This window comes from Perissodus microlepis, chromosome 3 (genome assembly GCF_051167445.1).
Source record: "Perissodus microlepis isolate ML-2025 ecotype Zambia chromosome 3, ASM5116744v1, whole genome shotgun sequence".
Lineage (NCBI taxonomy): Eukaryota > Metazoa > Chordata > Actinopteri > Cichliformes > Cichlidae > Perissodus > Perissodus microlepis.
The window spans coordinates 52,276,130-52,303,707 of NC_140463.1; the positions used below are offsets into that span (position 1 = coordinate 52,276,130).

Consider the following 27,578-nt stretch of genomic DNA (forward strand, 5'->3'; position numbering starts at 1 on the left):
TGATCCCCTACATTATCCTACATTCAAATATATCCTCCAGCTACAATAGTGTTTGTGTTCTTAAAAGGATTTCATGAATGTGTTATTGTTAATGTACATCTGTATGAAACAAAGAGGAAGTGAGGTTTATCCTTCATGATCACAAACTGTTCCAGCATGTAAACCTGAGATCTGTGTGGAGCAGCTGACCTGTACGATGTGCTCAACACAAACATTATTTACCATCAGTTACTGTGTGACTGAACCACGTGGGTGTATGAAACATCGCTTTTAGTTTTAATAGCACATGGCAACATTCAGACGTGAATCTATACAGTAACACTTTGATTTCTTCCACTGAGGAGACTGTTGAAGGGAACGATGAGGGGAAACTGTAACAGCAGCAACAGAAACCCAGGAGACAAAGCTGAGGTCTGGTTTCTCTATGCTACACACAGCCTCCTGCTCCTGTGCTTTAGTAAACACATAAATATCTCCAAGTACACTTACTTCAGAAACTCTATTAAACTCATTACAAGTTTACTTCAGCTTTAAATTACTCACAACATCAGCACACATGAGTAAACAAAGTAACTCACACAGCTACTGTTCAAGTTTAGTCATCTTTAATACAAATATACCTCATTATTATGAATCTCACAGCTTCCTGCTCATTGAACTGAACAATAATTCTGTTTTATCATTAAAACAAAATATGTGACTGTAAAAAAATCTTCAGACAGTAATTAAGAATCTCCTAAGCAATCCAAAGATAAAGAAAAGTTCACCTGCCAATTCTATAAAGCTTGGTTGTTTATATAATAATATCATTTAATGATCAGCTTGGATCCTGACCTGAGAGTTTCCAGTGTACAATGTGGACTCTGCAGTGCAGCAGACAGAAGCTTCACTCCTGAATCCCGCAGGTCATTGTTACTCAAGTCCAGCTCTTTCAGACTAGAGGACTGGGAGTTGAGAACTGAGGACAGAGCATCACAGCTTCTCTCTGAGAGGTTACAGCCACTCAGTCTGGAAGAAAAAAAACAAAAATTAATTAAATCAGTCAAATGAAACATTTTTTAATGCCAGCATACAATACAATTATTGTTTAACTAAATAGCTTCATTAAAACACAACTCTTCTTCTATATCAGCACTTACTCCTTGTAAGCTCCACCTGCTCCACCTTCTGAGTCAGACGACATGAAAACAAACTGTAAATCTAGTAGAAACATGATTGGAAATCTTCTCAGATCCATTTGTACATTTAGAGCCTGATACTGAAATATAGCAGTACGGTCATTCACAGCAGCATAGGGTTCTTGCTGATCTGAGCTGGCTTGGCCCTGGCTTAATGAAGATTAAAGAAAGCGGATTCAGCTGTTCAAAACCCCACAAGGCTTCCCGCTGTGACTGAAACAATGGGACGGGTCTTGACTTCTCAAAATAGGCTCATTGAACGCAGCACGGATATGATCTTGAAGAAGCTCATGGCGGTCGTGAGTTCTCAGACTTTGCTCTTTGAGCGCAAAACTGATAACCTCTCGGAGAAGCTCGTGGCTCTCCAACGGGAGATTGAGAGACGAGTGACGGACTGTTAGATCAGCTGTGAAATTGACATGCAGTTGTTCGCACCAAAGAAAACCACAATCATTTCATGTGGCTAACATACCGGCGCCAGCTGTGGTCTCAAGGCTGGAGCTGAACATAACAAATCTCACCCTGATAACAGACTGTGTTTAGACTGTTCCTTCCCATCCTAAGCATGCTTATCCCCTCCCGGTGCAGACGGTGGGTCGAGGGGACCAGCGCAAATGCTGCAGGCCCAGATGCGCTGTCTACACCGGCTGTCTCTCACCTTTTACCCATCCCTGTTGCTTGTCATGTGTTTTTATGGCGCATTAAGAGTTTTCATGTGCTCTGTGCTAAGGTCATTTTTTTCTGTTCTCAAACTGATCTCCCTGTTGGAGCTCAGTCTGGGGGAAGTTCTGTTTTCTCCTCATCTTTCCTGATGTTGTGCATTTTCTGCTGTTCGGTTCCGGGTCGCTGCTCTAGCGGCTGACCGGCCAGCTACCTAGCCTGACCTGTCTCCCCAATGTGATGTTTGTGTATTGTATGTACGGTTGGTAAGGTCAGTATCCTAATTGCCCCTTGGAAATAAATACAGTGTTCTGAATCTGAATCTGAAAAGATTACAGAAGACGACTCTGTTTAGTAAATATTACGCTCATGCGGTCAAGAAATACCAAAGGTAGGTACAACTCTGGTTGTTGCAGCCATCCAGTATGACATGCTTTGTACTGTTCTGCTGCAGTTTGTGACACCTGGTGGATGAGTTGTGAAGGATGATGAAACAAACACTTCACTCAATGTTTTTCTTCTAAACTGGATGTAATTTTGGCAGCCGAGAGTTTTTCACAATCTATCCCAGCTGCAAATAGAAACACAACAAATAAATAACTTTACCCACTTGGATCGTTATCATTCAAGATTGTGAAAAGATTCTCTACTCAGAGAATACTGGTGATTTTAGATGAGAGAGATGATTTGGAAGATGATGAAGGGGAAGAGTTTTCACAACTTGAGGCCTTTTGTCTTCACTGTATAGGACAGAGAAGACAGGAAGGGAGGGAGAAGTGAGGAGAATGACACACAGGAAATGGTCTTGGGCAGACTCAAACCAGGCCCTGGAGTCACAACTCTAACCTTCAGTACATGGGTCACCTGCTCAGCCAGGTAAGCTACAGCAGTCAGCAGTGTGTGAGTTAATTTGAAGACAATGATGACTATAAGTCAGGTAAAAAAAGAATACTTATCATCAACCAACAAGGGGAAAACAGTGAGCTTGAATGACCAAGCTTTGACCAAGGGTGGCTCACTCCTCGGTCTTCTTGCCCAAGGAATGAACCACCCTGCATGGCCATCAATGTGGTGCAACGAAGGCCATCATACAGTACAGGCCATCCAAGCTGATTTTTAACTTTTCGTCCCAGATACCACCTTAAAAATCATCTAGATTAGGATATGTTGGCTGATCTGAATTGTGTTCTAGATCCAATCACAACAAACAGAGAGCTGTTGTGTGTCCAAGGTGAACAGGAAGAATATATACATGCATAAAGTCAATAAAGTCAGAAGGTTTGCTTTAGACTGTGCTGCAGTTTATCATCAAAGACTGACAAACAGGCACCATGCTGCCAATAAATGGCATCAAGTCTGACTTGAGTTTTTTCTTTTCTTTTTTTTTTTAAATCAAGATTAAATTTTATAGCAACCACAGCAGAGAAAACCAGGGAAGGTGTGCTTGAGGGGATATAGCTAAAACAGCTGGTTTCAGACTGAAGATGAACTGAGGTGCTGTACCCAAGTCTGCAGGTTCAGGGAGGGACAAACATCTGCTGCAACCAGATTGGAGTGAGAGGAGAGAGCAGGCCAACAACAACAAAGAAACAACAAACACACTGTGGAAGACCGAAGCAGAGTTTAGTTTAAAGTGGAACTAAGGATGTTTCTCTGACTGCCAGGATTCACTGAGTAATTCAAATGCTTTCTTTAATGCAGGACCCACCACGCATGTAAAAGCAAGTGTTTCACCAATATTTGTGACTAAACATAGACCTGCAGTAGAACTGTATCTAGGAGCATGCATGTCAGTATAAAGTATCACAACATTACGCACATGCAGCCTAAGTTTTTAAACAAAGACTGATAACATAACAGCAGCAGTGATGATCAGAGTTTATGGTGAATCCAGCGTCTCGAGTACACAGAGTTCTGGAGGCATCAAAGAGGTTACAGTTGTATTGGAGAAATCCCAAAACTTTAGGACACAAATTCATACAAAGACAGAAAGCCTGGTGAAATAAATTACTGACACAGTTGGATGTTAAAAGTAAAGACATGAGTACAAATGTACTCACAGAGCTTTGTTGGAGGCTTTGACCACCGGCAGAAGCCTCAGAAGAGCCTCCTCTGAAGCAGAGTATTTCTTCAGGTCAAACACATCCAGATCTTTTTCTGATGACAGTAAGATGAAGACCAGAGCTGACCACTGAGCAGGAGACAGTTCATCTGTGGAGAGACTTCCTGATCTCAGGGACTGTTGGATCTCCTCCACCAGAGAACGATCATTCAGTTCACTCAGACAGTGGATCAGATTGATGCTTTTCTCTGCAGACAGATTCTCACTGAGCTTCTCCTTGATGTACTGGACTGTTTCCTGATTGGTCTGTGAGCTACTTCCTGTCTGTGTCAGCAGACCTCGTAGGAGAGTCTGATTGGTCTGCAGTGAAAGACCCAGGAGGAAGCGGAGGAACAAGTCCAGGTGTCCATTTGGACTCTGTAAGGCCTTGTTCACAGCACTCTGGTGGAGAGATTGAAGTTTTAGTTTGTTAAATAATTTAGATTTCTTGGAGGTTGTTTGTTGTTCCATCAGATTGAGTCCAGAGTTGATGAAGGTCCGATGGACATGAAGAGCAGCCAGAAACTCCTGAACACTCAGATGGATGAAGCAGAACACCTTGTCCTGGTACAGTCCTCTCTCCTCTTTAAAGATCTGTGTGAACACTCCTGAGTACACTGAGGCTGCTCTGATATCGATGCCACACTCTGTCAGGTCTGATTCATAGAAGATCAGGTTTCCTTTCTGCAGCTGATCAAAAGCCAGTTTTCCCAGAGACTTCATCATCTTCCTGCTCTCTGGACTCCAGTGTGGATCTGTCTCAGCTCCTCCATCAAACTTGACCTTCTTCACTTTGGCCTGAACCACCAGGAAGTGGATGTACATCTCAGTCAGGTTCTTGGGCAGCTGTCCTCCCTCTCTGGTTTTCAGCACATCCTCCAGAACTGTAGCAGTGATCCAGCAGAAGACTGGGATGTGACACATGATGTGGAGGCTTCGTGATGTCTTGATGTGGGAGATGATCCTGCTGGCCTGCTCCTCATCTCTGAATCTCTTCCTGAAGTACTCCTCCTTCTGTGGGTCAGTGAACCCTCTGACCTCTGTCACCATGCCAACACAGACAGGAGGGATCTGATTGGCTGCTGCAGGTCGTGTGGTTATCCAGAGGCGAGCAGAGGGAAGCAGTTTCCCCCTGATGAGGTTTATCAGCAGCACATCCACTGAGGTGGACTTTCTAGGGTCAGTTAGGATTGTAGTTTTGTGGAAGTCCAGAGGAAGTCGACACTCATCCAGACCATCAAAGATGAACACAACCTGGAAGTCTTCAAAGCTGCAGATTCCTGCTTCTTTGGTTTCAGTAAAGAAGTGATGAACAAGTTCCACCAAGCTGAACTTTTCCTCTTTCAGCACATTCAGCTCTCTGAAAGTGAATGGAAATATGAACTGGATGTGCTGGTTGGCTTTGTCTTCAGCCCAGTCCAGGCTGTATTTCTGTGTTAAGACTGTTTTCCCAATGCCAGCCACTCCCTTTGTCAGCACTGTTCTGATTGGTTCATCTCTTCCAGGTGAGGCTTTAAAGATGTCTTCTTGTCTGATGGTTGTTTCTGGTCTGTCTGGTTTCCTGGATGCTGTTTCAATCTGTCTGACCTCATGTTCATCATTGACCTCTGCAGTCCCTCCCTCTGTGATGTAGAGCTCTGTGTAGATCTGATTCAGAAGAGTTGAGTTTCCTGCTTTAGCGATCCCCTCAAACACACACTGGAACTTCTTCTTCAGTGCAGATTTAAGGTTACGGTGACAAACTGCAGCTTGAAGTTCTGAATGAGAAGAAAAATAAACACTCAATTCCAAAAAGAACTAATCTTTAAAACATGTTGCTCCATCTTCCATCTCTGGAAAATGTTCATTTATCCAGCAGCTTAAATCTTTACAGAAATCCTCTTACTGCTCTGCAAACGGTCAGCCAGCTCCTCCTGCTTCATTCTCCTCAGGAAGTCCACTGTGATCTTCACAAATGCCTCTCTGCTGCTGCTCCTCTGACTCTCCAAGCATTCTGGGTAACCTGGACTCAGAACCTTCTGGATCTTCTTCAGCTCGTTCTTCACAAAAGTGATGATGTTGTCCTCCAGCAGCTGGAACAGAATATTTATGAATGAGCCAATCAGACTGAAATCATGGAGCCAAACATCAGATCCATGTTGGACACACTGACAATCCACTGGTCTACAAAGAGCAGCATGGAGATGACTGTGAACAGAACAGATGTAACAGTAGTTGTTGTACATGTACAGACGATAAATATGGAGTCCAGCTGTGTTTGATGCTGCTGGGCAGACTGACCACTGGGAACCTCTGAGCTCTGCTGGTCCACTCTGTGGAGGAACCATGAAGGATTAGATCAACACAGGATAAAGATCCAGGAGTTTCTGCTCAAATAACTTCATCTGAATCAAGTCTGTCAAGTTTTAAACTCTCAGATTGTGAACATATCAGTAATTTTCAGTCTGTTTTCATGGACGTCCTTTCAGTGGTGATGTCAGGGATGATTTTGAAGAAGCTCATTAAACTGAACCTTCAGCAGATCACTGCTCCAAAACCAGAACATGATCCGAGGTCTCCCTCCACCACCAGAACACCAGCTTTACTAACGTGGTAGATCAGTGTAGTACAGATCAATAACTGATGAGTCATTTGATCAAAATCACTGAGTGCTTCACGTCTGACCCGCTGATGCTTCTGTAGACATTTTGCATATTTAATGAATGTCTGACAGTTTTACATTCGTTCTATGAACACAGTGGAAATGTTGTGTTATAGTCTCCATGTTTTTTCCACCATCATAAATTCTTAAGTTCAGAAAATTAGATTCTTTCTTCACAGCTGAAAAACAACAACATTTATTCTCTACTGAAATCTGCATCGTCCACTCCAAAGGTCACAATCTGAAGGTAACATCTGGTTTTGTTCCCTGTGATTAACTCTGAGCATCAGTATGGTGGGATTTATCCACTACATCCACACCACTGTGGTTCAGTGTTGTCCTGATGGAGTCTCATTAACAGCAGCCAGTATGATCCAGGCTTTAGCTGCTGGGTCTCTTTGTGACCTCTCAGACTGTTTAACAGATCAGACACAAAGAGAATCAGAGCAGCTCTGTTCTTTAAAGACAAACATGAACCCACTCAGGTCACACTTTCCCCACAGATATGAGCATCACTGTCCTCAAACAGCAAATGACCAAATCGAACATTTGGATCTTTTCTCTTTCATTGTTTTCTTTTTAATGAATCTTTGTAACAATCTGAGGATGTTTCAGGTCATATTTATCCAGGAAACACAAACATGTAAAGGAGTCATCACAGCTCTCTGACCTCGTTGGTCCAGGTTCACCACTGAAGGCTGGAGGTAAATCTTTGGACCGGTCACTCCTCACAGACGGACAGCTGGACCCTGCAGACTCTGCTCTGTCCTCCTCTTCCTCCATCATCATCTTCAGTCAGTCTGAGAGGTAAACCACAAACACTCAGTGAGTTCACATTAACAGGAGTAACTGAGTTACAGTCGCTGACCTCTGACCTGTCATGTGACCTAGAAACCAGGTCAATATGTCTATAGGTTCAGTCATCCAGGTCATGTGATCTAAGGAGCTTGGAGAGAAAAGAGACGTCTTTAAGTTTCTGGAAGACGTTTCATCAGAGAAGCTTCTTCAGCTGTAAAACCAAACTGTGGAGAGTCCCAGATATTTAAACCTGAGACGGAAAGAGATGCTCACCATTGATCATGTGATGAGTCACATGATCAATAGTGGGCCAACAATATAAGCACTTATTTCAAGGAGGAAACTGAGAGCCTGTTCACCAGGAGCACAAAAATCTGGAGCAGCATGTCGATGCTGTTGGCTGAGATCCTGAAGACTGAAGTCCAGGCAGCTCCAGCAATGATCCACTGATGTGTTTTTATTCCATGTATGAATGTTTTTATTGACAGAGATGACGTTTGTGTGAAGTGATGCAGTGACTGTTGTTGTTACCTGTACAGGCTGGTTAGACTCTATGAAACAGATCATACAGATCTCTGCATGTTAGAAGAGACTATTAAAGGTCATGAATGAGACAAAGGCAGGGAGGCGTCCTTTACAGCTAAACAGCAGAGTGAGAGAACAGCCAGCACCTCTACATTTATCACATTATACAGCACATGTATGATACTGACAGGGATGATAAGAATTTAGTGATTCTGATTCCATCATTGATATTACTTATTGATTCTCAGTAGCTCTGCTCTGACAGTCACCACCATCACTGAGCAGCATATCAAAGACATTTGTGCACATTAACTGCATGTTGTGGGTCAAATGTTTATGCATGTTGGAGGCATTTCCTCTTTGTTGTGGTCAGTGTTGATCATTACTCAAAAAATTTATCCGATTGTTCAGTGATGACGTGACGAATCCTACTTCTGGGCCTAAAGTAGTCTGCGTTTAATATGGCTTTTGTGTTGTTAACATGTTTAATGTTATGTATTTTCTTCTATTTAATCTCAAAAAGCTCCTAAAACAGTCAGTGATCACTGTTGACCTCCCTCGGCTTTTATTACCGCTAATCATTTATTTAAGATCAGTTTTTAAAACCTTAAGATGTAACTACAGCCGAGCCTATGCAGCAGTATATGAATGACTAACCTCGTATTGTGGATGGATTATCTCAGTTGTTCTCCTGGCTGAAGTTTGGTCCTTTTACAGCATCCTGCCATGCGATTACATTTGTTCCTGACCACCGAGAACACTCACGTTAACTTTTATCGAGTGGAAAAAAAGTTAGCTTGTTTATATTATGCTAACATAGCTGTGTCGCTAGCGGTCACGTAGCACATCATTATATACCAGCTAGCCCAACTTCAGTAACCCTACAAACGTCCCTGCTGTTTAGTTTTTTGTCTTCATTTATGCTGGAAGTGATAACAGAGCTGTACGTTTGAATTTGTTTCCAAAACTCCGCAGTCAGGACATGCTATATTGTAGTTAGATAGAAGCTAGCGAGCTAACTCTCTGCTAACTTCTAACTCCGTTAAATGTCATAAATTCCGTTTTCATGGATGTCTGGATGTTAAACTCAATTGTTACACCTGGTAGAGCAGAACGCTGATCATTTTATTAAAGATGAAAGACTTTAGACAGTTTTTCAACTCTCAGTAATGCCATAGTGATCGTTTGAGATATGGACCTGCAGCGGAGTTTAGGCCCAGACACGGCTAGTGACGTCAGACTGAACAACCGGATTATTACACATATTACACAGAACACTTTAATTAAAAGTAATGGAGTACGTTACTTCATTACTCCTCATAACATTACTTTGATGTTACTGTGTAAAATGAACAAATGAGCATGTAACAACATAAAGCTGAGGTACAGCCCCACACACCAACACAGATCCTGATGAGGTCACGTGATGTTTCTCTGAGTGTTTATGAACACAAATCAAAGATGAAACAGCACAAAGACACTTCAAAGTGATTCTACTGTAGAAACATGAACAGGTAGAAACCTGCAGCCTGACTGCTCATCACTTTGTTACCTGTTCAAGTTCAGCAGCAGCAGCTCACTTTATCACGGTGCTGGTCTGGGGTCAGTGTTTACTCAGCTTTAACGTCACTCTGGGTTCTTGGCTAGCTTAGCGTTAGCTTAGTGTTAGCATGCTGTGTGGCTAGCTTAGCATTAGCTTAGTGTTAACATGCTGTCAGGTGTCTCCTGTTTAGCATGCTGTGTGGCTAGCTTAGCATCAGAGCTCTGCAGGTGTCTCGTGTGTAAATATTAATCACAGTGACAGTAAAGGAGGTAAAGGGCTGTGACGTCATCACGTACGCTGTGTCCTCTGTGGGCTCTGAGTGAACTCACAAAGTACAAACTACAAGTACACAAACACAAACGTAGCTCAGAGTGGCGTACACAGTTGGCCTCGTTGGTCCAGCTGTGAGTCCGTTACCGTGAACTATGGAGCGGCAGATTTGTGCTGGAACTAAGCTGCACACAGCTGATGTTAGCCAGGAAAACATTACACACTGACTTTAATGGAGAGACCGGAAATACAAACACACACAGTTTGTTGTGTGAAGAAATCAAACATGAGCTGAACAAACAGTAAAGTTCCTAAAGACAAACTGTTAAAGGAGGAAACAAAGCAAACTTACAGTTTCTTCACACACCAACAACAAGCTCCACTCCACACCTGGACACTAAACACGGACACACAGGTGAGCTGCTTCCTGGAAGGAGGCGGGACTCCACCTGAAACTCAGCACAGGTGGGAGGGGCTCAGCTCTGTGTGTGCTGATGTGTTAACTTTAAAAATATGCCGTCTGACTGCTCAGACTGAGTCAGAGTAAAGTTCACATGCTGACGTGTGGAGACATGAAACCTTGTTGTAGCTGCAGGTGTGAACACACTGATCCCAGATCAGCTCTGCTGTATTTGTAACATGAACATTTCTGCTGCAAAGCTTCAAATGTTCAGCATGTTTCTCTGTTTCCAGTCTATAGATCCAGTCACACTTTCTACCTTCACCTGTGCAGTAAAGACTGAGAGCAGAGCTGAAACCAACCGTCCAATCAGTGAGCAGCATCAACACCTGAGCTTCATTCAGACTCTGTTATTGAAGATGTTGTTGGTACAAAGTTCATCTGCTGCTCACATGAATCCATGAAAGATTTATTTCACTGAATGTTGCTTCAAAGCTCATTTCAACCTGTTGAAGTCATGAATGAAAGTGCAGACTGAGAGTGGATCACATGATGTTTAAGGTGTGTCATGTGACATGTTCAGTATTGTCACACGTGTCTAGATTGTCCCTGATATCATAACTGCTCAAACACTGATGATGATATTTGAAGAATTATTACTGATGGCAGCAAAGTTTGAATGGAGCTCTCTGTCTGTGCTGATTTGTCGCCCTCTGGAGGTCAAAGCACAAACTGCATGATGTCACTGTAACCACCACAGTGACAGGAAGTGTTTTTATGACTGAAACACTGAAATGATGCTAACGGCTGTCGTTAGGCTCACTGACAGCAGTGCTGATGTGTTCATGTCAAACACTGGCTCAGGTCAGACTCCTTCATCCTTCTCCAACGTGAGGCCGCCCTCAGACCCACAGGAGCTCTGACCTTTGACCTCCTGACCCTAAACATTTTAGTCTTGTTGCATCTTTAAATGCAAATCCATCCAAACTGTAGCCGAGCAAAAGAAGCTGGAAGTTGTTCTATGAATGATGTTGTCGAAGGAGCTTGGAAAGAAAAGCGTCTGGACTTCTTTAAGTTGCTTGAAGAGGGACTTGGACGTCTTAACGCCCACTCACATCCTGGGACATTTGATCACAGGAAATCACATGATAGCGTGGGGCTAGATCTCACAATGGGTTCACCCAAAACCTTGGCTGATTGAGACCCACACCCGTTTTCACACCTTGGGTCGTGTGATTAGGTGGAGGATCAACAGCGGCTCCATGTCCCTGAATTTAAACTGAATCTAAACACACCGTGCACAATGCCAAGTTAGATAAGGGTTAAAAGAACAAGATAAGAATAAATAAAAAGATAAAATAAGGATAAAAAATAACTTTAAAAAATAAAATAAAAAGATAAATAACTGCAAATAAGTACAAATAAGTAACTGAAGACACGTGTGGTCTGCAGATGTCGATGTACATGGATGTACAAAGGAGTTTAATGTGCAAAATGAACTTAGTGTGCAAAGTGACCTGATGTGCAAACTGCAGTTTGAGGTCGGTCAGCTGTTCAGGAGTCTGATAGCAGTGGGGAAGATGGAGTTGTTGAGTCTGGATGTTCTAGATTTCACACTTCTGAACCTTCGTCTCGAGGGCAGAGGTGTGTCTCTCCTCTGGACTCTGTGATGGTAGCTGCTCTGCAGAGAGGGCAGCGGGGTCCTGATGATCTTCTCCACAGTTGTTATCACTCTCTGCAGGCGTTTGCGGTTTGCAGTAGTGCTGCCGTACCATGCAGTGATGCAGCTGGTCAGGGTGCTCTCCACAGTGCAGCTGTAGAACCTGCTGAGGATCTTGGCCAACATACCAGATTTCCTCAGCCTCCTCATTAAATACAGCAGCTGCTGAGCCTTCTTGACCAGCTGTGTGGTGTTCAGTGTCCAGGTGAGGTCCTCACTGATGTGGACGCCCAGGTACTGCTGCTCACCCTCTCCACTTCACGCTCCCGGGTAAACAGCGGCTGGTGAGGCCTCTTCTTCCTCGTGTCCACTATCATTTCCTTTGTCTTATCAGTGTTGAGGGTGAGGTTGTTGTCCTCACACCGAGACACCAGACCAGCCTCCTCTCTCCTATAAGCCACGTCGTCCTCTCCAGTGATGCGACCGATCACTGCAGTGTCATCCGTGAACTTCAAAATGATGTTGTCTTTGTTGGAGGTGACACAGTCATGGGTGACCAGGTGTAGAGGATGGGACTGAGGATGCAACCCCGTGGGACGCCAGTGTTTGTGTGCCAGTCAAAAAGTCCTGTAGCCAGTCACAGAGGGTGGAGGGTGCAGGCCGAGTGTAGCCAGTCAAAGAGGGTGGAGGGTGCAGGTCGAATGTAGCCAGTCACAGAGGGTGGAGGGTGCAGGTCGAATGTAGCCAGTCACAAAGGGTGGAGGGTGCAGGTCGAATGTAGCCAGTCACAGAGGGTGGAGGGTGCAGGCCGAGTGTAGCCAGTCACAGAGGGTGGAGGGTGCAGGTCGAGTGTAGCCAGTCACAGAGGGTGGAGGGTGCAGGCCGAGTGTAGCCAGTCACAGAGGGTGGAGGGTGCAGGCCGAGTGTTGCCAGTCACAGAGGGTGGAGGGTGCAGGCCGAGTGTAGCCAGTCACAGAGGGTGGAGGGTGCAGGCCGAGTGTAGCCAGTCACAGAGGGTGGAGGGTGCAGGCCGAGTGTTGCCAGTCACAGAGGGTGGAGGGTGCAGGCCGAGTGTAGCCAGTCACAGAGGGTGGAGGGTGCAGGCCGAGTGTAGCCAGTCACAGAGGGTGGAGGGTGCAGGCCGAGTGTAGCCAGCCACAGAGGGTGGAGGGTGCAGGCCGAGTGTTGCCAGCTTGTGAGTGAGTTTGTGTGGGATCACAGGATTGAAAGCCGAGCTGTAATCAACCAAAAGTACCCTGATGTAGGAGTCCTTGTTTTCCAGGTGGGAGAGGTAGTAGTGAAGGGCAGTTTTCCCACAAAACAGCACAACCAAGGACTCAGAAGCACAACATAAAATACAACAAGTTAAAATGCTGGGTCACAAAGACCCGTGACAGACTCACCTTTAACTGCCCAAGACTGCGTCTGAATCTTTGGACCAACTTCAGTGATTAACTCAGTGATGTCAGTAAGACAGGAAAGGTTTTCAAATCAAGCTCACTGGGTTTGTTGCAGAGTATATAGTTAGTGTAGTTGTTGTTTTGTGTGTCAGTTCTACTACTAAGTGTCACAGTTGCTACAAAAAAGCCACCAAGTAATAATAATTTACCTTCAAATCGTTCCTCCAACTCATTTAGTCGCCATTCAAGCAGTTCGTTTCTTACAAAATCATCCAAGAAATGAACCTGACAGATAAACTGTAATATTTAACCAGACTAGATCTTTGTAATACATTTCTGTGTCATGTTCCTGTTCCACACAGGTGCATACTGTGGAAATCTCTGTGGCCATGTAGTGGTGAGGTTGCTACCCAGTGTGGTTATGGGGTTTAAATAGAGCGGCTGTTGGACGAATTTCACCAGTGTCACCAATTTTCTAAAGAAATATATTTCAGAAGGTGCTGTTGACATGAAAATCTCACCAGATGTGGCAACAACCCATCAAATCCACACATGCAAAGTAATCAAACCACACGTTTCCATAGATTATGTGTAATAAAGAGAAATAAGACAGGGAAAAAGTCTTGAACACACTTGCTGCAGTTTGTTTAATACTTTGTACAAAAGCCTTTGTGTATGATGACAGCATCAAGATGCCTCCTGTGTGGACAAATTAGTCGTACGCATGTATTCTGTGCGCTGTGGGCGTGGCTCTACACAGAGTGACAGATAGTCTCCGAGGTAACCACCATGAGATGCTCAAATGCTCTTAACTTGCACATCACATGTGCTCAGATGTTTCTCCACATCAACAGGGCCCCTTCTATAAACTGTGAGGATTCAGGTCAATGGAAGAAGAAATGACATCAAAGTTTATATTAAATAAACTGAAAGTAACAAACCCAAAGCAACAAATGAGTTTTGCATCAATCATTGGTTTTTAATTTGAGATCTACGTAAGAATGCTAATCACAAACTGCTAATGGACTTCTACCATGGAGATCCTTCTGCTGCACACTGTGGTTCAGCTGCTGTGGAGGACAAGAGGAAACTGCAGCGGGTGGTGAGGGCAGCAGAGCGGCCCTGGGCCCGACACTGACCTCCCTCAGAGACATTTATATACTGGCAATGTCGTCCTCAAGGACCCCCTGGACACTCACTCCACCCCCACCCTTCCCTCTGGTAGGTGCTACAGGTCGATCAGGTCAATGACAAACAGACTCAATAAAAGGTTTGACCCACATGAACTTACAATGGCCCACTGTGTGTGTGCAGAACAAAGATGTGAAGCAGCATGAGACTCACATGTGATGCTGTCCTACATGCATAGAACTAAGAGACAAAGTGATCATGAAATAAAGAAATGTCCCATCACAGATGTTTTGCTGACAGCTGTGTTCAGCTCACAGAATAAAGAGTTTGAGTCCCTCACTGACTCAAACTCCTTCAGTGACATTTCCAGCCTTGCAGATGAGTTTGCTGATCCTGATGCATCTCTGGAGCTGATGCTGTCCCCCAGCAGACAACAACAACATAGATGCACTCACTAGTCCACTTTACCCTCTGATCACATCTCTGACATCTGCAGGTTGCTCCAGTAGAGACTCTTGTGCAATGCCAGGTGTTTGTGTTTGTATTTGTCTGTAGGTACACATTAGATATGACCATAGACGCACACACACAAGTGAACACAGGAGCACAGATGGTTTCCATCTCCACCTGCTTCCCTCTTTCTTCACACAACTGTGAGGATGATGAAGAGGTTTCAGGACGAGGTGGTCAGCAAGCACAGGATAAAGCAGGGCCATGAAACTCTCTCGTGCAGCAGATGTTTAATAAGACTCAGCTTTAGGGTTCTTTTTCCACCTGGCAGCAAAGTAACAGCTTCACTAATGTGAACAGTCACAGTGTTAAACGTTTCTATATTTTCATATATTTTTATACGTCATCTGTTGATGCTGCAGAATAAAGTCTGTTAACAGAGTCCAGGATGTGGAGAACAGGTCCAGCTCTCCCTTTACTGTGTCCACTGTCATCAGCCCCTGTGAAGTGACACAGAGTGCATGTGTGTCTGTCAGCTGTTGTTTATTGTGAAGAAGACAGATGGAACAAATGAAAACACACTTTTAGAGAAATCTGAAAAAGAAACACGTGCTTGGGCTCCTTCTGTGCTCGTCTTTATCAATGCTGGTCTTTCTTTCCTGTTTGTTCTTTGGCACAAGCTTCAGTCTTTTCTCCCAGGGCTCCTTCACACTTATAAATACACCTACATTCATTTATACACAAACATCATAAAACAAAGGGGCGGCTTTGTAAAAGAGGACATGAGATCCTCTCTGAACAGCACATTAATATCAAACACAGGACTGAACAGGATATACTGAGTCTGTGGTGTTTTCATTATTACTTGCTAAGTATTTTTCCAGTGGTTTGAAATGTGACTCAAGTCAGATTCTTCTACTGTGTGTGAACTCTAAGCAGCTGCATTAAACACCTGCTTTTCAAACGAGGCTCAATTCTATGACTCTGTGAATGTAAACTTTTGTCACCTGCATAAATAACAATACTTGATCTAGTAAGGACTGCAGTGCTCCTATGATCCCAGCTTGTAGATGGAGGCTAGCATAAGAGGCTCACCAGCTAAAGCAGCACACCTGGGTCTCCCAGCCTATTAAAAGCAGCCCTTTGCTTCACCTGCTTCACTAAACATTATTATTATTATTTAAGCAGAGTGGTGTGATTTATGTAGGCATTGCTGTGTGACAGGAGGACTTTTCTTGCACACCCACTGTTGTGGATAGGCGTAGCTTTGGGTCACGTGGTGTCGGTAATAGTAATAGTGATTGCTATATCACCTGTTCACGTCCCGAGGGAATTTTTGTGAATGAGTGGGTGATGGGAGAAGTCGACTTTTGCTGACCGCTCAAGCTTAGAATGTTTATTTTGATCACTGTTTTTCTGGATTTTAAGGATTTGATAACAAATAAAGAAGTTTTTAATCTGGAACTTTGACGTACGTTTTGAACAGCGGGCGCGTCAACATTATTCCCCTATTCAGCTGCTCGCCGACTCAAAGGCTTGACGGTCGCCAATACCCACCAAATGAGGGCGCACATGTTTCCACGCCCACTGGTGACTGCACACATCCTTTCAAGGAAGCATTTCATTCATCCCTAACAAATGGAACAAAACACTGTGCAGCGTGTTCAGGTTGGAACGTGGCCCTGGCCTCTCTCTGCATCCACCTGCATCGGCCTTCTTGTGTGTTGTACCTCCAACAACCCAACAGCACATCCACTCCCTGCTGAACTGCTTGGTAAAGTTTGAATAAATTCTACTTTCTTTGTAGGTACATTTCATCTGTGAACTCCTGAACTCCTTTACAGCAAAAGCTGCAACTCATTGGTGGTTATGTCACCATGAGAAGATTTTATTATTTTCCAGAATTTTTTAGGATCATTCAGATGTTTAGTAGTTTTTGAAGGACGGGATTCTGATTTGGCATTTTTAATGAAGGAGGCTGAACGATTTCCGAGCTGCCACAAATCAGCCAATCTGCTCCAGATTTAGTTTCTCTGGCCTGAGCAGCATCCCTGTTTTGAAGGAGACTGCATAGCTGAGGAGAAAACCAAGGATTGTTCCTGCATTTCACTCTAAATCTGAGCATGGGGGCATGCTTATTTATCATTTTGATAAAAGTGTCATAAAAATAATTCCATGCCAGCTCACCATTGGTGATCAGGTAGATTCTGTTCCAGTTATAGTCCCATAAATCATGAAGCTTGCTGACAGAAAAGCTTCAAATCTCCTTTGAAAGCTATTTGTGGTCTTGATTGTGGGAGCTTCAGTTGTCTGACTCCAGCTGCCACACAGTGGTCACTGATATCATTTGCAAAAACCCTAGAGTGACAATATTTATCAGTGAAACAGAAATCAGGACGTGACGACTTTTCTTTTAACATTTGCTAAGGCTAAGCTGTGCTTTATACCACAGTTGGGAAAAGAGGAAAGAGAGTATATTATCCTTAATGTATTAGGAAAAAAGAAATCTGATACAAAACTGATATAACCACAATAGTCACATATCAAGTAACCAGAGTACAGCTGTGCAGGACTTTTATTGTGAAAAGTAGGAAGAGGAAACAGTTTTCATGAGCAAGCTTTTCTGACATGTGTATTCAGTGGTTGAGAGGAGGCGGCAGACAGCAGGACAGTCAAAAACTCCCGACCACACTGGTACTGGGAATCCCACAGTGCTCGTCCTTTAATAAACACTCCTCACCAACAAGGCCCAGCTGAACGGCTGCTGTCTTATCATACATGAAGCGAGCAGCGTTCATACAACAGAGGGCAGGGCGCATGCTTGTGACATCACTAAACATTAAGTTGTCTTAAAGAGACACCACACTATTGCGACTGTTACACGTGGAAACTTATAAGCATAACTTCTCTCCAACAAACGTGGAATAACAGGAAGATCCTTTATAAACACAAGTCATTTCTTCTTCTTTATATGGAGGAATTAACTGGAACCAAACTTGGCTGCATGAAGGACAATTTAAAGGAGTTTCTTATAAAATACTACAGAACTTTAAAATTTAGAGACGAAGCCAAGAAGACACTGCAGAGGTTTCAGCCTGATGTGAACTGTTCTGCTTCTTTCTGTGAGTTACGCACTGAAACTATTTATCATCTATTTTATCAGAATATAAACACCAGAATCAGAGTTGTTTCTAACAGCAGTCTGTTTCATTATTGATCCAACAGCACAGATTTATCACTGATCTGTTAAACCTGATCACTTAACCCTTTCACACACAGTGGTCACTACAGTTACAGCTACTCAAAGGCTTGTATTTGTGTCAGTGTTGATGGTATACTTGCACATAAACCACTACACTGGACACTGATGTGTCCCTCCATACCCTGTCAAAACCTGTTGTCCACCTAACTGGACATGTAAAAAAAACTCTTTGAAAAGTAGACGTTTAAATGAAGTTCAAAAATCTTTTTTCATGCCTAAAGATGAATAAAAACACTTAAGACAAAAATCCTGATTGAGGTTGTCATAATTCATGCGTGAAAGGGTCAAAACTAGAAAATAGAAAAAGAAGAGAAAACAAGCAAAAAACAACAGAGCAACATACTAAACACAACACCATCACGTTAATCTAGCTAAGTGTAAACAGCAGTAAATACTAAATATTGAATGTTGTTGTGTAGCAAGCAGGACCGACAGCGCACAATGTGCTTGGAAATAGCAGCCAATAAAGGTGTAGTTTATGTCTATGAACAGTGAACACCCGTGTGCACACCTGTGTGGATCAGCGCGCTTGTATTCAAAAGGTTTCCCCATGTAATGGTCTGCTAGAGGATGTAGAGAGCCATAGCCCCGCCCCCAGGGCATGAAGCAGGCATGGAGGAGATCCAGCCTCCATGCCTGCTTCTGTCTGTCCCGTCTGTAACAACTGAAAATAAAATAAAAATAAATAATAACAGCAAAGGTCAATCACATGGACCAATACGGCAAGGCCGTGATGATCTATTTGGCAAAGTAAATCCATTGGGTCTCCTTGTTGGTCTTCAGACAACAATTCTGACGGCTAAAGAACCAAAAGGGACAGGCAAAAAAACAAACAAAAACTAGAAAATAAACGATCACGTTTTGAGTTGAAAACAGTGACAACAGATACAAAATCACATAGTTCATAATAAAAATGACTGCTGTGAATCTTCTAAATCCAGTGGATGATGTTCAGGTTGTGTTTGTGCTGATTACAGAACCATGTGATGTGATGACTGCAGTGAAGAAGAGCAGCATATACTGTCACACAGCCCCGATAGCAACATGACTCTGGACCAGATCTGTAGACCAGGTCTGGACTGGAGTCCACCTGTGCAGTGGAACAGATCAGGATGGGATCTGTTTGTTGTTGTCACCTCTGAAGAGCTTTGACGTTCAGTTTTAGACAGTTAAAATCATCATTTGCGCCTAAGAAAGATCCAGTGTTTCTGGTCTAAATGTGTCATATAAATGCATAAACCACAGGATTTACCACTAAGAGCTGCTGTCTGGCCAGAATGCCGTTAGCCCCCTGTGTGGATGTTATAGCGTGGACAGGGTGAAGGCCAGATCAGTGAAAGATAGAAGAAAGCAGAGGAATAGAAGAAAGAAAAGGGACAGAAAAGAAGGGTGGTGGGGGAAAAGTCGAGGGTGAAGCAGATGTACACAATGGGTCTCCACCTGCTGCCACAGATGGAGCTCCCACAGCCAGGGGAAGGAGTACTAGCGGTCCAGTGCAGCGGCCAGCCAACCACTGCAGAGGCCGGCCACTTCAGAGAAAGCCAAAGACGGGACCCTGGACCCCAAGAACCACCCGACACCTGGGGGAACCCCGACCGCGCAACTAAGAGGAACAAGCCATCCATCCCCGGAAAACAACCCTCATCGGAGCAGGCCAGCAAGTCTCGCACCAGTTGTGACATCACATCCTGTGTCGTGCGACACAGTCGTTGTGGTGCGTTGGTCAGTATCGCTTAATGTTTGTAACTTGATCCATTGTGCCGTGGTCGTTGCAATCATGCTCATTTTCCCACCATTTTAATGATAATCCTGCACCGAAGCTCAGAGACACACGAATACACAGAGTGAGATGTTGAAGCAGTTTGAAAACTTCAATTTGTAGAAAGACCTTTGCAAAAAACACCCTCAACAAAGTCGTGGCTTCCAGTTTTGGCTTCTCCTTATCAGCTCGTGTGACGTGATCCTGTCTGAATGGTCTAATTTAGCAGAATAGTGCAGCGCCTTCTCCCGCCTTAACGACAGTTAGAAACGACTGCATCTGTGTGCTGACGAGATGAGTTAAATGACCATTGTGGCGGGTATGATGGTGCCAGGAGTGGTTCCAGGGGTGGCGCCACAGGGGCACTGGTCCCAGCTGAAATTTGACTGGCCCCCTGAAGTGCCCCTGTCCTGTCACTCATCTGTCCTTTGCGGGAGTGCTCATCAGATTCAAATCCAAGTCCCAACACTAGTGGTGCTAATGAGAGAAATAGGAATTTCCAGTGTGAAATCTTACAGAAGAAGATTTGAACATCCTGCAATGAAAGCTTTTCAACCGACAACTGGTTAGAGTCTATATTTTGAGAAGTTTGTTGGTATGTCATAAATCTGTATTTACCCACAGCTGTCATGTAGCTGAAGTCTGACAAACATTAAATGAGCCCCAGTGCTCCCGGTATCGGTGCAGAGATCCCGTTTAATCGACTGTAACACGAGCTTTGTAATATAAGTCCCGGCGTGTGTGGTACCTAAAAAAAACAGAATCTCAGCTAAAAGCTCCTTTAAACCATTTCTGCAACCACCAAATACAGCAAAAACAACAAACAGTTAGGAGCCGTTACGTCATTTCACAACAAACACAACACAGCCTCGTCAGTGCAAAACTGCAGCTAGCAAAACATTGTTTAAAAGCTGAGATCTCACAGATTCCAAAACTGCAAGTTTCATCACGCTCCGACCAAAATTCATCGAACCAGCTGAAAAAGCAGACCACAAATATGCACAGCGTTCAATAAAATATAACGGAAAATTCGCTCCTTCCAACGTGTGAACATCCAGTCGGGACTCCAGAACTTTCCCTTCCTCACTCGATCTCCCACAATGCCTCAGAGCCGTTTCCCATCAAAAATCACAAATTTTGCCTGGCGACAGACATTTGATTGGACCAGAGTGAGTGTTGTAAATTTATGGTTACGTGTATTTTTTGCTCCGCAGCTTCTGATTGATGGACCTGACATAAAAACAGTGATGTTAACTTGATTCTCTTGGCTAAAATTATTTTAAAAAGAGGGTCAATCATGCAAATCTGCCAATAGAAGCCAAAGTTACAGCCCCTCAGAGTTTAAAGAGAAACGGCACGTTTCCAACACTCGGTTATGCAAAGGGAAACAGGCCCAAAGTGCCTGAGTGTGTGGGTAATTCTTCAAATAATATTCAAAAGCAAACATTTTTAAGCATGTAAATAAAATTAAATAATTTCTGCTCTTCAATACCTAAGAAATTAAAACTGGCAGATGGTACCAAAATGTGAAACGCCTGGCTATCTGTGCATTTAGTGCTGTAAGTTTTCACTGTTTACCTTCAGAAGCATAAATCTTTGCACAGATAATGTTCATATGTGAATTCCTGGTTTTCTGGAGTTAATTGTGACCCAAAGCGTATTTTTAAAGTGGTTCCAGGCAATAAAGTCTAAAAATAAATACATCTACTTCCTTTTTCTGTGTTCCAGCCTCAGTGACTCTGACACAGTGCTGTAATATTTACACCTCTGATGAAAACAGAGTTTGTAGTTGCAGAGAAATACTCGACTCATTTTGGGCATTTACGAGCAGGAACCTCAGAAAGCCCCTCGGTGCTTCACTGGTTAAGAAGCAAAGCAAACATTAGTTAACAGTGATGTTAATTAAGGCCCAAAGTTTAGGAAAGAACGTCAGCACTTCACTAATGAATGTAATGCTGATTCATGTACTTGTTTTGTAATGTGCATGTTGTGCGTTGCTATTTCCCATATTCTTTGGCACTGATAGATGACATGAAGAGTCTCAGGCAGGACCTGAGCCTGCCAGCTGCTGACAGTGAGCAGGGAGAGAGCAGCAGAAGCTGGTCGAAAACATAGATCCACCACTTTCTTCTCTACTGCACTGAGGTCTAGCAGGACAAGCACAGAGATGAGTCCACTGTCACCACCACTTGTCTTTTCCCAACCATTAGTCCTGTTATTGCACCTGTTGATGTGGGTGTGGCCAATGAAATGTCCATTACTTGTGTTGACACCAGGGTGTGACATTCTACAGGTGATGGTGGCACACTGTTCAGTCTTGGTTTTGGATCCTGATGTGTGGATGTTTGCCCTTTGTCTGCTCCTCACCCTCAGTAACTCTTGCTACTGTCCTGGGGGTTGATTGTCCTTCTGCCCTGCACCTCAGTTCTTTGTTTCCATCCCAGGCCTATTTTGTATCCTTACACCCATTACCACAATATTATAATGTTGCAAGCAATCACAACTATATTCTCTTTAACTTTGATGTACATTAAGGAATCTATTCTCAACACTGGTAAGTTCATTCATTTCTCTTTTGAAAGTTTTCACTGACCCGGGGAAGCCGCACAAAAGCTAGCAAGCCACCGCTATTTTCCCACTGATGTACAAATACCGTTCTGCTTTTATGCATGTTGTCATATAGGAATTTATTGTTTATTAATAAACAGCACACAGTGGTCCCGCTGTTCATCCATCACTGCTTCGCTTTTTTGCTGATTTTTTATTGCATAGTACAGCTTTGCATTCTGCAGCCTGATTGACAAATCTCCTCTGCGTCGTGTCTCCTGCGCTTGCCAAATTTATCATGTTTGGTTTTGATAACCATCACTCAGCCCCAGTGCAGGGGACCTCTGGTGCATCAGCCCAACTAGGGGGCTCTCTAACTGGTGGGGAGGTTGTTATATCTTTGCAGGTGGTCTCCTCTCTACAGGAGCTCACTCTGCAGGTGGGGGGAGAGATATAGGAGAGGGGGAGAATGAACTCAACCTGGGTGTCTATTGTCTTGTGTAGTTTGGGAGATGATTGGATGATGGGGTGGGTGCAGTTTTCTCTGGGGTGCAGTCGGGTGGGCTGCCCCGGACTCTGTGGGGCTGGGCGGTGCTGCTGCTGCGGGCCCCGGTCCGGATGGGCCTGGGCCCCCTTGCCCTGTTGGGTTCCAGAGTGTGGGGGTGCCTACTGGGGTCAGTGGGGGAGCTGTCCCCAGGGAGGGGCCGCTTGCCCCTCCCTTTCTTCCCTCCCCATCCTCAGCTGCCTCCCTATTCCCGCTCTACCACACCCACCCACACACGCAGGGCTTGGGGTGCAGGTATGTCACCAGGGTTTTCGGGAGGAGCCGTGCTGCTCTCTGATGTTTTAAATGCACTTTAGAACAGCACACAGCAACACTACATATGAGCGGGCGTAGGGAGGTTTGAGGTCTTCACTCACCCCGGTTCTGTTAGCCGTCAGGGCTGGGGGGCTGGGAGGAGGTGCTGGCCGTCAGACTGGGGTCTGGGATGCGGGGCCTCCCTGCTACTGCAGATAAGGAGGTGGTCCGCTTGCCTCCACCCCAGAGAGAAGGGTTACATCTCCTGGGTCTAGGTGCGGCTTGCCCCTCTGAGGGCGGGGGTACCTGGACCTGGGATATAGAGTATGTTTGGGGAGTGCGACTGTCTGTGCAGTGTCTATTTGTGTCTGTCTACACGTTGGGTGAGTGCCGAGTATTTGGTTGTGCATATGGGGTGGGAATGCACGTTTGTGTCCGCGTGCGCCTGTTCGTCTGTGTCTATATGTCAGCTTGGGTCTTAGACTCCACCTCTCTGGGTACATCTCAGGCCCTCCAAAGTACGGAGGCCTATCTCCCCTCACCACACTCCCTGCTGGTGGCTGATGCCCTCAGACGTTGGTGTGTTGGTGGTCCTTGTCGTCTGGGGCTGGGCGCTCATGCATGTACCGGCTCACTCCTGGTGGCCGATTGGCGGGGCCTGGCGCCTGTGGCCCGGCTGGGCCCCTTCCGGGGGGTGGGATGCCCTCAGGCCTCTGGCCTCTGGGCCTGAAGCTCGGTCCTCTCTGGCACAGCTAGCTGTCGGCAGAACCCGCGGGCACGCCACTGCAACCCCCTCTGGCCTCTGCTCCGTAGCTGCGGGGTGACCTCTCGTTTGGGGCTCTACTCAGCTCTTCCCAGGAGGGTGGCACGGTTCCCCCCCCCTTTGGTGGTCCTCCTCGGGTCCTTGCACTCTGGGGCCTCTGGATATCTGGGGCCTGGATCTCCTCCATACCTGCTTCATACCCTGGTGGACGGGGCTATGGCTCCCCACACTCCCTAGCAGATCGTTACATGGAGAAACCTTTGGAATACAAGCGTGCTGATCCACACAGGTATGCACACAGGTGTACACACGGGTGTTCACAGACGCGGACTACACCTTTCTTGGCTGCTGCCTCAAAGCACATTGTGCGCTGTCTATCTTGCGTGCTGCACAATAGCGTTTATTATTTAGTATCTACTGTTATCTACTGCTAGCTAGTTTATTGTGATGGTGCTGTTTTTATTATGTTGCTCTTTGTTGTTTGCTTTCTCTTCTGTTTTTTTTTTCTCCATACAGGTGATCCAGGTGTTTTGTTTGTTTTTCTTTCTTTCTTCCCCCCCTTCTCACCGTCTCTTCTCCCCTCTGTTTTTCTTTCTCTCCCTCTCTTTCTTTCATTCTTTCTCCCTGTCCTATCCCCCAGTCATGTCTGTCCCGTTTGTAGCAACCGAAAATAAAATAAATTCATAATTATAATAAAGGTCAATCAAATGGACCAATATGGCAAGGCCATGATGATCCACTTGGTAAAATAAATCCGCTTGGCATCTTTCTTGGCCTTAAGACAACAATTCTGATGGCTAAAGATCCAAACGGGAAACAAAAAAAAAAAAAAAAAAAAAGATAACCATTACGTCCAATAGAAAAAACAGCACAAAAACACCCATAACTATGACCTTCATTCGGAAATAGACACCTGCACCGCGAGGGAAAAAGGCGCACGAAAGTGGCAGGCAGATGAAGACAAAACGCGGGTACGGCGAGGACGTCCTTAACGCCGCTGCTCTGCTCTCCACAGTAAATAGAGAAGGGAGAATCTCTCTTCAAACGCTAGCTCGACAGCTGCCATCTAGCAAAGATACCATCTGGCACAACTTCCGCCCACGTTCCTCCCATATTTCCGGTTCACGCGTGTCAAAATTACATATTTTGACACGCGATGAATTCGCGTTGGACACGCGTCGATGTGCGGATTTTCACGCCTCAAGTTAGGGGCGTCTGGCGCGTTTTGATCACGTCTATCGCGTTCAGTGTGAACACACCGTAAAATACCACAGCTCTAAGATGGAGGCTGATTAGAAGCAGATGGCAGAGCGATCAAGTGCAGGTGAGGCCACAGCTGTGCGGAGGAGCTTCCGGGTGGAAGGCCATCTGAGCCACACCCTCCCCGGAAGCGCGAACTTCCGGTTACAAACCCCACGGCTGGGAGAGAGGAGAAACAGGGAGAGAATACACACAAAGGTGAGGTCATGTAATTTGATTACCAGTCTGGCAGGGATTATGGTGTTAAAAGCCGAGCTAAAATCAGTAAAGACAAGGCTGATGTAACTGTCCTGTTGTTCTAAGTGAGCTACGCTTGTATGGAGGGCTATGGCATCCTGAACTGTTCTTCCTGTGAACTGAGGATCGAATGTGTGAGTTCTGACCAGTTTCTCGAGACACTTCGAGATGACTGGAGTAAGACCCACTGGCTCTGCGAGGCGCTAGAAAACTAAATGAAATGTTTATTAAGGGAGAAATGTTTCAGGAACCTGGGTTGATAGTTTGTCTGAAGCAACATCACATCAGAAACACTCCCACCTCTGACCCAACTACCCAACCACAGCAGAGCGCTACTCTGGCAGGTCCAGCGTCAGCACCTGTAAACTGTCAGTGTTGATTGGTCCGGGTCCAACAAACTGGTGGTTGGTAACCAGCAACAGCACTTCAATGACGGGCACAAGAAGCTCTCTTTAAAAAGAAGAGTGAGGAGGTGCAGAAGGAGCTGCCTCCAGTCTGTAAGTGTAAGAGCTTTAGCCAAATTACATTGGCTCCCTGTTAAATATCATATAGATTTTAAAATTCTTTTTTTCACTTTTAATATTCTGAATAATTTACCGCCCAGCTATCTCTCTGAACTACTCCACTCATACAATCCCAACAGAGCACTTAGATCGTCCAATCACAGGCTCCTAGGACTCGAATGAAGTCGAGAGGTGACCGGGCCTTTGCATCCACCTCGACTCTGGAACACTGCTGGACACTGCTAGCACAGGGCGCCTACACAAACGCAAAGCAGGAGATGAAGCATCGCTGAATATGTTTCCAAACCAACTTCATTCTAAGCCAAAGACAAGAAAATATGGTGAAGCAAATCTTCCCTTTGGCTTCACCTGCACAAGTGCCGAGGTAGGTCTCCCTGCAGGATTTTTCTTGTAAAACAAAGGGGGGCCCAGCGAAAAAAGTTTGGGAACCGCTGTCCTAATGCAACACTGCACACACCGCCGTGGAGCTGCTCAGTGTTAAATAGTAACAGAGTAACACCCCTGACCTGTGCAAGGACATAATTTTAAGAGACTATTCAATCAATAATCAATAACATTGTTGCCTTTTTTTCAGGAAACTGTTTAATAACCAGCAATCACAAATCTGAGGACTATTAAACACTTCATGACTCTTGTTTTTGAACAGCCTGCTCGATGAAGATTACAGAGAATAGTGTTGTAGTTCAGCCTGACCAGATCTGAACCGGTCAGGCTGAACTGACCAGATGGTGGCAGTATAACAGTCACAGCATTCCTCAGCTGCTTTCAGGTTTAATTTGCTCTAACATTTAATTTAACGTTACTTTTACAGACAACAGCTTTGTCAGATAGGTGGTTACAGGGTTGTGTGGTTATTATTTCACTCGGTTCATGTAACGACCCTGACTGCGTGGCACAGACTGGACAGCAGGTGGCACTCTTCACTTCTTTGATGATTCAGCAGGTGAGAAAGAGAAGTGGTTTTTTTCCACGTCCAACATAAGGATAAAAATGTTAACCACCTAAAATTTGTGAACAGGGTAAACAGCATCCTGTCATAATGTCTGGCTGGTTCTTTAAACCTCTATAAACTTTGTTATTATTGATTTTGACTTGTGTAATTGATGGTAGCTACTATGGCACATTAGCATAACTGCTGATCTTTGGACTAAAAACATGTTTTTTTAGTTCATTTAAAGGCAGAATCAGAGTTTGAAACAACATTCAGAACTGCAGTTAACCTGTGTTTCATTCAGGTGCTGCAAACACATCAGCCGTTCCAGGACAAATTTCCAGCTCATGAATGCTGAAGATCTCACCAATTCACTGGGAAAACATCAGCCTTCAGCTGCAGCAGAGAAAATCCATGACTTCTAAAAGTTGATGGAGCTTCTAATTCTTTAGTTTGCTCAGAATCTGAACTGCTTCAGGTGGAGCACTTTAGCTCTTTGACTGTGATCAGAAAGAAAGTCCATCACTCTGTGAGAACTTTCAGTGTGAAACTTTAGAAACATAAAGTATACCGAGCTTAAAGAAAACGATCCTGGTAAAATCACATAAATTGCTGCAAAAACGTACTAATAAATACATGCATGTAATTGTAAAGAGTCTGCAGAGTTCCATATGTTGATCCATGTGAAGAACAGAGCTACATAACTGATGGTGCCAGCTCTGTACAAGAGTCAGAAACA

The 27,578-nt window shown here is 44.6% G+C and overlaps 1 protein-coding gene across 3 annotated transcripts in view; it reads right to left on the minus strand.

Annotated features, from left to right (window-relative positions):
- LOC146391929 (protein NLRC3-like) overlaps positions 1-27,578 on the minus strand; it is a 152,152-nt gene that overhangs the window by 30,513 nt on the left and 94,061 nt on the right. Inside the window, exons 2-6 of one of the 3 annotated variants that reach the window (XM_084915525.1) lie at positions 10,069-10,165; positions 7,251-7,380; positions 6,173-6,251; positions 5,825-6,011; positions 3,895-5,696 (exon numbers count right to left, since the gene is read on the minus strand). In XM_084915525.1, coding sequence (XP_084771651.1) covers positions 3,895-5,696; positions 5,825-6,011; positions 6,173-6,251; positions 7,251-7,369 — 2,187 coding nt within the window. In that variant the 5' untranslated portion in view covers positions 7,370-7,380; positions 10,069-10,165. Of the gene's footprint in view, positions 1-834; positions 1,009-3,894; positions 5,697-5,824; positions 7,128-7,250; positions 7,381-10,068; positions 10,166-27,578 lie in introns of those variants that run through there. The other 2 variants (XM_084915511.1, XM_084915516.1) reach the window with 2 other exon arrangements.